The following is a 14,129-nucleotide window of genomic DNA, read 5'->3' on the forward strand; positions in this document are numbered from 1 at the left end:
TGGCTTTTCTAGTGCCATGCATGTGTCACCCCCCATAAGACCTTAGCATCAGCTCCTGTAGCCTTATAAGTATGTTGTACTACACAATTGTGGGATCTATTTGGACAACTATAATGATTAGGGTTGGAGGACATGATTATTTATCCTAATGGGCCATTATGCTCTTCAGATTTCATTTAAAGTATTATTTCAAGGTTGGTTATAATATGAATGGCAGCATTAGTCTGCCTTCTTTAAAGACATTATATTTTTCAAGGCATTATATAGGATGGATTCACAGCAAAAACATTTTTGACTATTCAGACTTTCAATGAAAAGATGAACCATTGGTTTGTGAAAGTTTGTTTTGTTTATTTAGAGTTCACAATGCGGATTATTACATGCAAGAGGCTAAGAAGCTGAAGCACAAAGCTGATGCACTGGTAGGTTTCCTTCCTCTCATTGTTTTGTTCTCACTGAATTATTATGCTTTGAAGGAAAATGAAGAGGGTACTTTACAAATGAGTAAAAACTTTCGGGAGCACAGTTCAAACATACTTTGCAGTGCATTACTGCTCTAACAGGAATATTAGAGCTGGTTAATTCCTTAGCACCCTAATTCCCAAAGTTCTTTGAGCTGGATTCTCCTGTCATTATCTGTTTCCCACCATTTTTCCCCTTGCTCCAACTGCAGAAGCTCAATGACTTATACCATTATTAGTATATTTTATCTGAATTTGAAATGACTTTCGAAAATACTCTGGAGATGATGGGAAATTCCATTGAGTCTATTAAGCCAGAAATGGTGTGGGTAGGTGGAGGTCATTGAGAGCTGACTAATTGACTTCAAAAATTGAGATTGAGAAACTTGGGTGCATAGAAAAAACTCAGTTTCTTGATGCATTTGATTAAACATTCCCAGAGTATGACCCACAGCGAGACTGTGATCTTGCGCAGAGAAAGGAAATACTAGCATGTGGATCTCCCAAGATACTTTTCCCAGCTGCCTTCAAGGGTCTTGGCCATCTAGCCCAGTGATAAGCTCAACATGCTGAATTGTTTGACTTAATTGATCCTCCTAACTGTGGATCTCAACTACATGCTACCATCACTTGGAAAGCTCAGATTATATTCCACACCATTGAAATTAGTATTGCTGAAACTGGGACCCTGACATGGTTATCAAAACTCCCAGGGAATTCCCATACACTGCTGTTTAGGAACCACTATCCTAAAGAAGGCCCTAAAGTCAGACTCCTCACCATGGACTAAACCCCAACCCAATCAGAACTATCAGATATTCATCCCCATTTTGAGGAAAATAAAAAGAGCACCTTCCTTCATTGAACTGTGTACTGCCAGGGCTTAGCTCTGTTGGATGCTGGGAAAGCTATGATTGAAGACCATGACAGACCGTACATGTAAGTAGTGCATGGTCAACATCAAATGTCCATGGCCCTTGCATCTGCTACTTCCCTTCTCTCTGTCATTTTCCCTGTGGTCCAAATTGCTTAGCTATTGTCTGCAGCTAAGCTTCCTGTGGTGTGAATTGTCCCCTAGAAACAATTTTTCCCAGCTCCTGCAGACAAAATGACAAGGTGGGATGGGAGCCAGCCCCACTGGAGGTGCCAGGTATTTGGTGCCTGTAACCATTGTATATGAGAGATTTGAAAGACACTGGGTGACTTTGCCACTGGCTGGAAGACCAAAGGTTTTCTCCAGACGTCCTCAACTCCACAGTACATTAGAAGTGCTCTGGAGCTTGCTTTGCTCTGCATTAAAACTGAGGCAAGGGAGCATAGAGATGCTCCTTTGAAAAACTGTTATATGAATTGATGAAGACTGGAACACATGTATGAGACCAAGTAGATAAAACGTTTGAAGACCTGAGAAAAATCAGAGCAACAGAGATATATACCTATGAGTAAGAATTAACTTCACTTAACCTTCCAAGGTCATGGTTTTTAAAAAATATTTTTTAGTTGTTGATGGACCTTTATTTTATTTATTTTTATGTGGTACTGAGGGTCGAACCCAGTGCCTCACACATGCTAGGCAAGTGCTCTGCCGCTGAGCTACAACCCCAGTCCCCAAGGTCATGTTTATGTGTCTCTCCAAATCACTGTCTATCTACAGGATGCATTCTCAGTGGGGGAAATTACAATTACAGCCTCCATGAAGGCAAAAATTGGTTATTGGGGTAGGATGCAAAAATCTTAGATATTACAATAAGCTGTGACCCCCCGCAAAGGGTCACAGTACATAAAGAAATAATCAGCATATTTTTGTTATGAACATTTCTCTGGTGGTCTATGAAAAAATATCTTTAAAAGCTCTTTGGGGTTGGTGATATTGGACAAAATAGATCAAGACACACTTAGAGGAATAATACCATTGCTCAGTTTATCTCTATACTACTGTTGAAAGATTCCTGGTACTTCAAGCCTCTCAATTAATAAACAGGGAAACTGAGAGTCATGGAGAGGGTATAATTTGGCTGCTAATTCCAACTATAGCTATGTAATTTTCACTCTGAACTTCAGATCTTCCTCCTTTTGGAGGAAAAGGGTTGGGGCTAGATGACCTTCAAGGATCCTACCAGCTACGAGTGTATGAATGAAAAGTCACTTTTAAAAATCATGATATAAATATTAATTTCCAAATGGGGGATCCAGTCAGAACCTGAAGACATAAGGAAAATATATTGAAAGACAAGAGAGAAAGGAGCTAATTTGCATACACATAACAGGTTTTCATAAAATCACCTTAAATGTGGTTGAAGCCAATATTTCTCTACTGTAGCTCACAGAAAGGAAACCTCAGAATTCCTTCAGTGTACAAAAACAGGAGAACATTTATTGAAAAGAAAGTCATTTACAAAAGATCCTATAGAACTTGTAACTAATCATTTTATAGTTATACCTAATCCTTTTCTAGAGACAGCTACTGTGCCGTTTTTGAGAATTGAAACAGAGTCATGTGGAAAATATTTTGGTAAAAGGTATATAAGAAAATTAAAATAGTTAAATATGCATTATGTTGTTTTGTTTATACAAAAATACTGTATTAGTGGCATTCTTACATCTAGCTATCAAAAACTGAAAATGTTAAATTCTGTTATAAAATACTCCCTATAAAAATGTCATATATAATATGAATTGCACATAAAAAAGAAATCAGTATATCTAAGTCAGTTTAATCATGACCATTATCAAGGCTAAAATCTTTTGTAATAAAATTTTACTAAACTAAAATACTCAGTGGTACTCTATTTTGTGGCTTTTTGACACTATTTCAACCCATCATTTGCAATGGAAGTGACGTGGTTATTGTCAACAGTCTTAGGACAGCTTCACATTTTCCATGACTGTACCATCAATCTATTATTCTCTTCCTGGGGATGGGGTTGATACAGAGTTCTAAAGCAAATGCTGTATGTGTTTGTTGTCTACAAGGCTTAGAGAAAGTAGAACTTCATCATAAGCACTGTGTAAAAGATACTACAATGACTATCCTGTTCAGTAAATTGAGTGATTAGAAACTAAAAGGCATTGATTTGGATTCTGGGACACAAAAAACATCATGATAACAATGACAATAACACCATAAACCACATATGATACCTTTGCTTTATATTCCTCTTCTCAGTTAACCTCAGTGTCATGACAATAGAACCAATAACTAGTTACTTCATCATTAATACCAATTCACGTATTGTCCTCTCTCCATGTCAGTGTCTCTCAGCCTGGGCACTGTTGGCCTCTGGACTAGCTAATTTCTCCATCCCAGGGCGTGTCCTGTACATTAAGAAGACGTTTCTCAGCATCTATGGCCTCTGCCTACTAAGTGCCCTCTGTCCCCAATGGTGACAGCCCAATGGGTCTCCAGACACTTTCAGATGTTCCCTGGGGGAAGGGAACAATATGACCCCTTGTTGTGAACCACCCCTTTATATAAAATACAGAAGACAGCATATCATATCATATTGACAAGTCATCTTCCTGTTTCAGTTTGAGAAATTTGGCAAAGCCGTGAATTATGCTGATGCTGCCCTCTCCTTCACCGAATGTGGCAATGCCATGGAACGTGACCCTCTGGAAGCAAAGTCCCCGTACACCATGTACTCTGAGACTGTGGAGCTCCTCAGGTGAATGGCCTTTCTTCAATCATCTTCCCAAGCTCATTTCAGCCAGAATTATAAACTTCTATTTTTTTAAATATGATTTCCATATTATAATGATGTGTCTAAGGCATCCTCTTCTTAGAAGTCATCATAATTAGTTCTGGCCATTTTATTAATACCATGGAAAATTCATAATTGATGGGCACTGGTTTAATAAATTATCCCCTTCAGAGGTTATAATGTGAGTCTTATAATTTACAATATTTATAAAATTAAAATGGAAACATAGCAGGTGGAAGAAAAGGATAATCAATTTACCATTTGGTGTCATCAACTTGTCTTTTCAAAGGTACAGTTTTATAATTCAAAACAAAGTGGTGCTCCCAGGATTCCTATTACATGCAATGTTTTCTAAGAATTTCTATCTTGGTTATTAAAAGGGTAGTGCGTCTTGTTCCAACTCAAAGTTGACATTTAAAACCACAGGTATGGAGCAGATTTTTCTGTGGATCTAAAATAGAAAAAAACAGACAAGGTAGTATCAGGAGGATGGGGATAAAGGTAGGGGGATGAGAATAGAAGAGATATTACCTGCAAACATTATTGATTTCATTTATGTTTTAAAAATAAATTTCTGGCCTATTGATTTTGGTGGAGTAGATTTTGTGGGAAATTGAAGAACTCCTAGAAGAGGAAGATGGAGTTGGAGAAGAAGAAAGATTCATTCATAATTTTTAGTGATTTAAAAATATTAGTAAACTAATTTAATCCATACCTGAGTTGTGGATAAACACCATCATTCACTGGATGGACCAAATAATCACTTCTGATTGAGTGAGCAGTTCTTTACCTGCAGTCCCTAATGTTCTGGTCCCCTCTGGCTCAAATACTCAATAATGCCTGGCTTGATTTTTACTATTATGCTTGTATCTGCATAAATTATTACAAATCTGAGGATATTCATACCTAAACCTTCAGACAAACATTGAGCAGATTTACCATTCATATTTCCAAGGAAGTATTCCAAAAGACCACAAGAAAAGAACTATTAACAAAATCAACTCTGTTGCTTAGAATTAGAAGTTTAGTTAGAGTCACATAAGTAAAGAGATTCCACAGAAAACTGCAGGCTGTCCTGCCTGGTCAGGTAGCCATCATTCTCACTGAGCTGCTCTTAGATGTAGACACCACACCTGAGTATAAAGTGATTCTCTTCAACTTCCTTCAAGCCCTGTGGAAGCTGCCACCACTGTCATTTGGTAATTTTCAAGGGGAAATGATTTCTTTATGTCCAGTCAAGGTTACTTGCAATTTTCAAAATTCTATGGGGTAAACATTTTGGCAAAAATTATAGGATTCAAAATTGAGGGCAAACATTAGTGAACAAACATAGAAACAATTCATACTCTGTATCCATTCGAAAATGAAAATTAACACAGGCATAAGTTAAATTAACAAGGAAATGTAACAATGTTAATACCTAGCATTAGAAGACAAAAGAAAAATTTTGGTGAACTAGGCCTCTCCTACACACTGCTGATGGGAGTAGAAATTGATCACTGGAAATTGAGGGCAATTTAGCATTGCATTGGAAAAGCCATACAAAAAAGTTTTTGTGTCTTTTTATTCAGTACATCAAATTTGGGATATTTGAATTTCCTCTATTGAAGACAAAAGCTGTGAAAATAAGAACAAGTTACTTTTATGGTGTTCAGTTTGGCATTATTAAAAACTTAAAGTAACTTAAAAACTTATTGTTTGAGAAGCAAACCAAATATCAATAATATAAAAGTAATTAATTATAAATCATATAACACCCAAAGTAGTTTGCAGCCATTGAAATGCAATAATGATGACCACATGCAGCCAAATGAAAACGGTAATAAAACGATGTTAAAATAAAATCAAGTCTGGGGGTGTAGCTCAGTGGTAGAGCACTTGCTTAGCATGTGGGAGGCCCTGGATTTGGTTGCCAGCACTGCAAATAAAAAAGCGAAGGTAAGCTGCAGATTTATGTGCACACTACAGTTATGACCAAGAAAAGCACATACATACATCTGGATTGAACTGGAAGGGAAATGAGATCATGGTTGTAATAAGGGGTGAGATTATGGGTGTTTGCCCTCTCTCTATATTTTTCTTTCTTATTAATTGTTTTAGGAAAATGCATGCTTCTCTTAAAAACATAAAAGCAAAATACTAAATTTTATTTTGTGGTAAAAGTGTGATGTGAATCATTAATGTTTACTTCCATTAGGAAACATTTATTTTTCCCTTAATTGTTTACAAAAATGTTCTTTCTTTCCAAGCACGATTTAGTTTTCATTATATGATATTTTGTTCCCCATGGAAATGTATTTCAAGAGAACCTGGTGAAAGTCAATGAAGAATTCATTGGCATTCACTTTAAAGTCAAAAATTTTTGAGGTAATTGTAGATTCACATGAAGTTGTAGGACTTAATAGCGGTCCTATGTACCATTCACCCAGTTCTCCCCACTCCCGCTGCCGCCACACCCAAATAGTAGTAGCTTGCATAACTATGGTACAGTATCACACCAGGACATTGACATTGCCACAGTTCAGGACTTCATTCTGATTTCACCAAGGCTGTATTTTTCCAGATTTGACCAGTTTAACATTCACTCATTTATGTGTCTTCTCTATATTTTTATTTTTTATATTTTCTATAAATTGCAAGGGTATATGATTTTTTTAATGAGAGAAATTTCAGTTGGGAATAAAATGAGTTAAAATAGCTAGGTCTTCTGGTCCATTTAAGCAATTGAAACTCCACTATCAAGTCACTTCAAATGTGGTTGCAATTAGAGGGTGGCTGTAATATGAACATAGTTTTTAGTAGTGCAATATTATATTGAAGAGATTTTTATTGCTCTCTATCCGACAGTATGCCGGCTACAGAGAAAGAGCCCCATTTCTTTCATTCAAATAATTATAGTTGCTCTGAGCCCTGGGAATCTGCAATAGAAATGTATTTGTGAAAACAAGGGGGGGCATCACAGTGACTTGACATTTTGGTTATCCGGCTGTCAAAGAAAGTTAGATTTATTACATAATAAAAACCCTTTTGCTTAATATTGCAATAGCAGAAGGGACCCACATCCAGTGTGCAATCCGTTTGTTGGAAAATGTTCACTCAACAGAACTGGAAATGATAACCAGGAGAGCAGGGTTGATAGAATCCTGAGGAAGCCCAAAGACTTGGGGATCAGACTGGGGTCCTGGAGTACCAGGAAGGCTGGTGGAAGTGAGGGTCTCTGTTGCTTTCTCAAAAATGAGAGCTAGTCTAGGCTGCCTGTGCACATACTCTAAACTTCCTTCTGCACACTGAACTTCATTACTTATTCTAGCACAAGTACCTGTGAAATTGCATTAAAGCTCAAACAATGATTTTATGCAATGAGTTGATTTTCAAGAGTCTAAATGCCCAGAATGGAATGTGCTTGGCTAGAAGGAAAAAAATGGCAACTACTCAACCCTTTATCACCCCAGTGTGGAACAGTAACAATTAAAGAGAATGGAAAGACAAAATATACAAGCACCATAAATTAAAGGCACTTAGACCTTAAGATGCTGTGAAATTGACCTTCCTTTATTTAAAAAATAAAAAACTCAACCACTTTCTAAAAGAATATATTTAAAACCTGAGCCATTAGAAAAGACCTTTTAACTCTGTGATTGAAGTGTCCCCATGACCATGTCAGACATAGTTGTTTATTATTTACCTCGTGTCATAAACTGAACTGAGACTGACGTTTTTGCCCACTGCTCATTGACAACCAATAATGTGGTTTAGCTAGAATGTTCCTAGAAACAGTATTTTGCCAGCACTTACACACCCACACAAATAGTCATTATACAACATTGTTATAGACCATGGCTCACAATTTAGCTGACTTCTTCAGATCTCAATTACAGATGTCACATCAGTCCTCATGTGCTATTTTCATGATCGTTTTGTATATGTTTTCAGCAGTCAGTCCTCCTGCTCCTAGCAAATGGGAGGCTAACTTACTCAGGTGATCAGAATACCTCCTGCTTTGGGAATTTCTGAAGGGGAATCCAAATTCCACTTGAGTTTTTCCTTTCTCTTCAAAGGTATGCAATGAGGCTGAAGAACTTTGCAAGCCCCTTGGCTTCGGATGGGGACAAAAAGCTAGCAGTATTATGGTGAGTCTCATGGAGGCCACAAGGAAATAGCTGAAATGCCACAGAAGAATGTGAAAACTCCAGATCAAATTAAGTTTCTTACCCCAAATCATTATTCTTATTTTCCATTGAACTGTTAAAGGATAACTAATGGATTTTTTCAGTCACTGACTGAACATTTACTCTCCTAATTTATACACTTATCAGAATGGGGTTTTAATGTTTCCCCCTTCAATCTAAGCATAGGCAAGTAACTGTAAAGTATGAATCATCAATGTCTTATAGTTTCTAGGTTTCCCTAGGCATTAACATAATCCTTTCCTCATCACCACAGCTATCGATGTTTATCACTTCTCTACTTGAGAATGTTTAAACTGAAGAAGGATCATGCTATGAAGTACTCCAGATCACTGATGGAATATTTTAAGGTAATCCTTATTTTGTATAATTTATATGTACAGGGTGATAAAATGCCTGACGAAAAATGACAGGCATGCTATTAAATGTCAAATGACAAAGTCAAGGTTGTTGCTGCCAGAGGCTTAACCTCTTTCCTCCCTGCTGGCCACAGCCTTCTCAATCTTCCTTTGGTGTCTGCAGAGAGCTCACATCTGATTTGATTCCAGGGTGAAAAGGTACAATAGTGCAATCCCCTTATCATTTTCTGGACTGACCAAATAGACTTTGGTTGCAGTCAGGGAGCTGTTGTCTTCTCTGCACCTATAAGGTAGGCACGACTTGTAACTGGGGGTCTGGGGCATTTCTTATTAAACAGAAAGCCAGCCAGGAATTCCTCAACAGTGAGAGAAGGCACTGTGGCCACCCTGTTTCTGGGTAAACATCTATACTCTGAATGTTCTTTGGCCATGGGAGTCTTAGAGTACAGTGGTTGCAGTTTAACAATATCCATTGCCTTGGTTACCACAACAGACAGACAAATAAAGCCATCATCTAGGGAACCAGAATTTTGAACATGTGAACAAAAAATAAGATGTGAAACCACAAAATATAATGCCAAAAATTGGAAATGTGCCTAGGTAAAAATTGCAAGCAGTAGCCTGGTGCTAATCTTGGCCACTTCACCCTCCAACACTGACCATTAATTAGAATTGGAGAGGTTCAAGGCTTCCTTTTGTTTGCAAGGTCTCAAAAGAAATGAGTTTTCATTTTTTTCATTAGTTGCATGAGACTGCTTGGCTCAGTTGCACCAAAGCAGTTGTTTGCAATGAATCCAATCATGCCTCTACATTAAATATCCAGTGAGTAGCAGTGCACAGTCATATGAGGACAGTGTGACTCGGTTGGGAAAAGGAGCAAGATCCCCAGCTATTATAAGCCATGGACACAATGCCATAAGGCTGGTGCTCATGTGGGTGAGAGGGGCTCACATACAATAGCTCCCCATCCATTCAAATGTCTCCCCTCTCAAACTGGTGGAAAGTGTTTCTTGTACTTCAGTGAGCATCAGCAGTTCCCTACAAGGTCTATGAAACCACAGTGCTGGGTCTCACCCCCAGAGTATGTGATTCTGTACTTTTAGGACAGGGACTTAGATAGAACATGTATCTAACAAGTGCCCATGTTCTGCTTCTGATGGTCTTGCAATCACACTTTGAGAGCTGCTGCTCTAGTATCTGTCCTCTGCAGACTATCCTGTGTAGCTTTCAGGGCATTGCAAAATACTAGACAGACAGTAAGTAACTCATTCATCTGGGAGTGTATTGAGCTTCTTGAAGGTTAAAACTGGAGTCTAGAGTATATGTTAGGTCTGGAATTCCTTGGCTGCAGGGAAGCATTGCATTCTTACCAGACTCCTGAAAATGCTGACTTTCTTCCTAACACGGGTTTTGTAAAAAGGATTTAGGCTTAAGTTTGGGAGGCAGTGGAAGAACCTCAGTTGGGCTGTGACTGCAGAGAGCAAGCCTGATTCAGGCTCAGTGCCACAGGTGTCCTGCACATCTGTGCTGCTTGAGCTCCAACCTGGTGAGGTCATTACAATGAGCCTGATCCCTGTCCTGTCATGGTGATGGAATGTCAGGTTTCCCTTTGATCTACAAAGGTGAGGTTACAAAAGTACAGGAAGTCAATTCTTTAAAACAGCCCAGTTCTATCAGAGGAACAAAAGAATATTTAGCGTTCCATGTTTCATTGCTGCACAGCACTGGACCAGTTGCATTTCCAGACAGGGAATGCCATGAGTCATGAAAATTTGCATGTAAAGATAGCAAATCAAGGTGATTCCTGAAAACAAATGAAAAGTTGCCTGGTTCTGGCACATTCCTGAGATATCACAAATTACAGCCCAGCCTGGGGAAAAACTTTGCAACTGGAGCTAAAGGTGAAAAGCTTACTTGTGCTCTGAAGAGCTTGTTTTGCAGAATAAATTTCAGATGAGGATAATTAAACCACTTCTTGGAGAACCGAGTCTGATTTCACTGGGCCTTTTAGTATATACGATCTTTCATCAAGTGACTTTCATGGTCCTGATTGGAGCCCACTAATTATCCTAACCAGCTATTTTCATCGAGTGTGTGTGGTGGTGTGCTGACGTGCACATACATCCCAGCTCTGCATCCCAAAATGCTGCAATCAATATTAATGTACTCTAAATCACACTTCCATCTGTTTCTGAATTAATAAAACACAAAATAGATGTCCTTATTTCCCTCTCTCTCTCTCTCTCTCTCTTTTAGCAAAATGCTTCAAAAGTCGCTCAGATACCATCTCCATGGGTAGGCAATGGAAAGTAAGTATTTTACAAAAATTGCTTTTTGATGAAAATGAGCAATTGAAAAGACCCCAAATATTTTGCACTGACAATTCAAGATTGAAGGTCAATTCCAAAATTATAGTCATTTTGTGCACATAGAATTTTAGCCAGGTTCCAGTGATGGCAAGACAGAAAAGTTGAAAAGGGTATGGTTCCAAATTCTTCCTCTATTTGATCTTTAAGTCAAACTACAGACATAACAATATCTGCTAATGAGATGGCAAGTATCATGTCATTTCACTGGGGCAGAGTAAAGTTAACTCCACTGCAGTGATTTGTCAATGATTCATTCAGTAATGAAAGACCAATGAAATATTCATTGATATATGGTACATGTTATTTAATAAAACCAAAGGCATAATAGAGCTGAAAATGTGAAGGCACTTAGTCAGCCAATCATCTGAGCCTTCATGACGATTTTTATATTAATACTAAAATACCCTGACCTAAAATCAAAAGCATCTACTCTAATGCTGATCTGAGGCTCATTGAACTCTCCCAGGCCCACTGTCTTATTTAGACCTCTGTCTGCTGGGGAAGGCTCCCAGCACTGGAGTGGGAAACTTGAACCTGAGTCTGCTCAGAGCTCTTAGGGTGAGCTAAGTGGGCCTCTTGGTTTCTAGGTTTGTTCTCTTTCCCTAAAATGAAGGGGCTGGACCTGATATCCACCTGACACCCACTGAAGAGATATTTCTTCTGGAAGATGATTTTGATCTCAGTTCTGTCTCTACCACAAATTGGCCTCATGCCTTTGCTAACTTGCCTGAGCATCCACATCCCCTCTGGTTCCATATTCCCCCTCACACTCCAAGCCTACTTTCCCCCCAGTAGTGGGAAGGGAAACTAGATGACTGTGGACAATATGAGTGTGCAAAGAGCCTGCTTTGTAACTCCAAACTGCTTTATCCATTTATCATCATTTCAAAATTCTTGTATCTCTGATCAAAACACTTTCTTCAAAAGTAAAATAGTCTTTATAAATATCTACAAAGCATACTCCAAAAGCAGTGGGACAATGAACTCTACTTTGAGATCATAAAAACATTCAGAGCAAGGGAACAGATCCATTAAAAACTACACATTAACTCAATTACTGTATTGAAAGGAAGCAACGTTTAAATTGTTGAATTAGGTCTTACTCTTATATTGATGGACAAAGGAGAAAGAATGCTTCTCTCTGCAAGTTCAGAAAATAAAAATAACCATTGAAAGGCCAAGAGAAAGCTATTTTCTCTGAGCACAGAATGAAGCAAAGCAAGGTCAGGTAAGCAGCTATTATAGGATCACTGGGAATTTTTTTTTTTAATTCTGAAATGAAAGAACTCAAACACATCCTAAGCTTGTGGAGTCACATTAAAAGTCTACTGAAATGATTTTTAAGCAGTTTCTATCTGAAGAAAGCACACCCCTTTGGTAGGCTGGCAAGCTTTTGAATGAGGCAACTCCAAATAGTCACCCAGGGGTTATATCCTGTTCATTCAGCAAACACTTCAGGCACATCTGCTGTACACCAGGCCCTGTGTCATGATGGTCTGGAGAAACAGAATGAATGACATGTGATTCCTGTACCACAAAAGAACACAGTCCAGCAGGGGGAGGTGACAGGGATAAATGCAGTGTTTTGGAATGCCAGAAAGAAGAATTTGGGCTTTTCCTACATGACCAGATAATACTATTTATCAGCAAGTCAGATTATGCCCTGGTTTCCCAGTGAATAAGGATGCTGGACTCCATTGAGGGCCCCTCATATCATCCCCTGATTTCAAAATCTTTATGACTGAAGTGTGATTGGAAAGTCAATTACGCAGAGGTGGCCATGGTCAACTTACAGAATAATATATGGAGATATGAATGAACAGAGGGTTGAGAATAGACCCTTAGGAACTAGTTTTCATGGTGTCTAGAAAGAAAGTACAGAAAGGCAGTTGAAAAAAGAAGAAAAAAATTGCTTGTTATAGGACAGTGGTCAGCAATCTTTCTCTATAAAAAGGCCAGACACTACATATTTTGGGGTTTGTAAGACCAGAACCAAAACCAAGACTATTATCCAGAATAATTTATGAGAGAAAACAAATATCCACATTTTACTGATGAAATTCAAATATTCTTACAAGTAAGTGCAATTTTTGAAATATAAATCTACTAATGAGTAGAATGGATTTTTTAAAGAAAAAACTAACATTTCACTTAATTTCAATTCAAATATGGTATTCACTCTCATTAAATAGATTACACCTCATCCAATTATTTCATCTTTTCAAACCATCCATAATTTACAGGACACATACAACAGGAGGTAGACCAAATTTGCAGACCCATGATATAGATTTGTGGAAGCCATGAGGTGGAAAATTTTAAAGGGCTGGGCAACCATTTCAAATTTGACAGATACTAAAAAGAAAGAGGGCTAGGAAATAAAGCAACTGAATTTTGAGAGAAGGAGGCCATTTAAGGCCTTCAGAAGAGCTCCTTAGTAGAAAGATAGGTACAGATGTCATGTTGAAGGAGTTAGAAGGGATATTTCCACTTGTTTGTGATATTGGTCAGTCCAAGGAGTGCAAGGAGTCTGGTCTTCAATGGAGGGACCATCAGATCAAGCAAAACTTCTCCCCAATCTTATGGAGGTCTGGCCTGTGTGAACATAGATGGCATACCTATGGACTCTGGGAGAGTACTGGAAATAAACTAACGTGGAGAAAAAGGTAAGTATAGAGGCTGTCACATGTCAAATGAAATATTAGTCAAGTCGACAGCAAAACTTTCAGATGATATGGTGGAATGCAGAAAGGTCTTTGGAGGAAAACAGACCTGTTACCAAATCCTGACTTTTTGGGTAACTTCCTGTATGACCCTTAGCAAGGAATAGAGCTTCTCTGACGCCATTTTGTCATCTGGGAGACAGAAGCAGCAGAAACTTTCTTGTAGTTGTTGGGAAGTCTAGAGATAATATTGATGAAGTTCTAAGAACTCTACAGTAGCTGGTCAATGAATGGTGACTGTCACAGCTGACACAGTTGTTATTGACGTTATTACCTTAAATTGAAAAGCATAAGCAGCTCTGCCCTTAGAACTCCTACAGCTCTTTCTC

The 14,129-nt window shown here is 38.3% G+C and overlaps 1 protein-coding gene across 1 annotated transcript in view; it reads left to right on the forward strand.

The window, feature by feature from the left end:
- The window catches only part of LOC124972138 (AF4/FMR2 family member 2), a 183,836-nt gene that overhangs the window by 157,218 nt on the left and 12,489 nt on the right, over positions 1-14,129 (forward strand). The window contains exons 12-16 of the mRNA XM_047536373.1: positions 359-422; positions 3,990-4,126; positions 8,221-8,292; positions 8,606-8,699; positions 10,965-11,017. Coding sequence (XP_047392329.1) covers positions 359-422; positions 3,990-4,126; positions 8,221-8,292; positions 8,606-8,699; positions 10,965-11,017 — 420 coding nt within the window. The remainder of the gene's footprint in view (positions 1-358; positions 423-3,989; positions 4,127-8,220; positions 8,293-8,605; positions 8,700-10,964; positions 11,018-14,129) is intronic.

This window comes from Sciurus carolinensis, chromosome X (assembly GCF_902686445.1).
Source record: "Sciurus carolinensis chromosome X, mSciCar1.2, whole genome shotgun sequence".
NCBI classification, from domain to species: domain Eukaryota; kingdom Metazoa; phylum Chordata; class Mammalia; order Rodentia; family Sciuridae; genus Sciurus; species Sciurus carolinensis.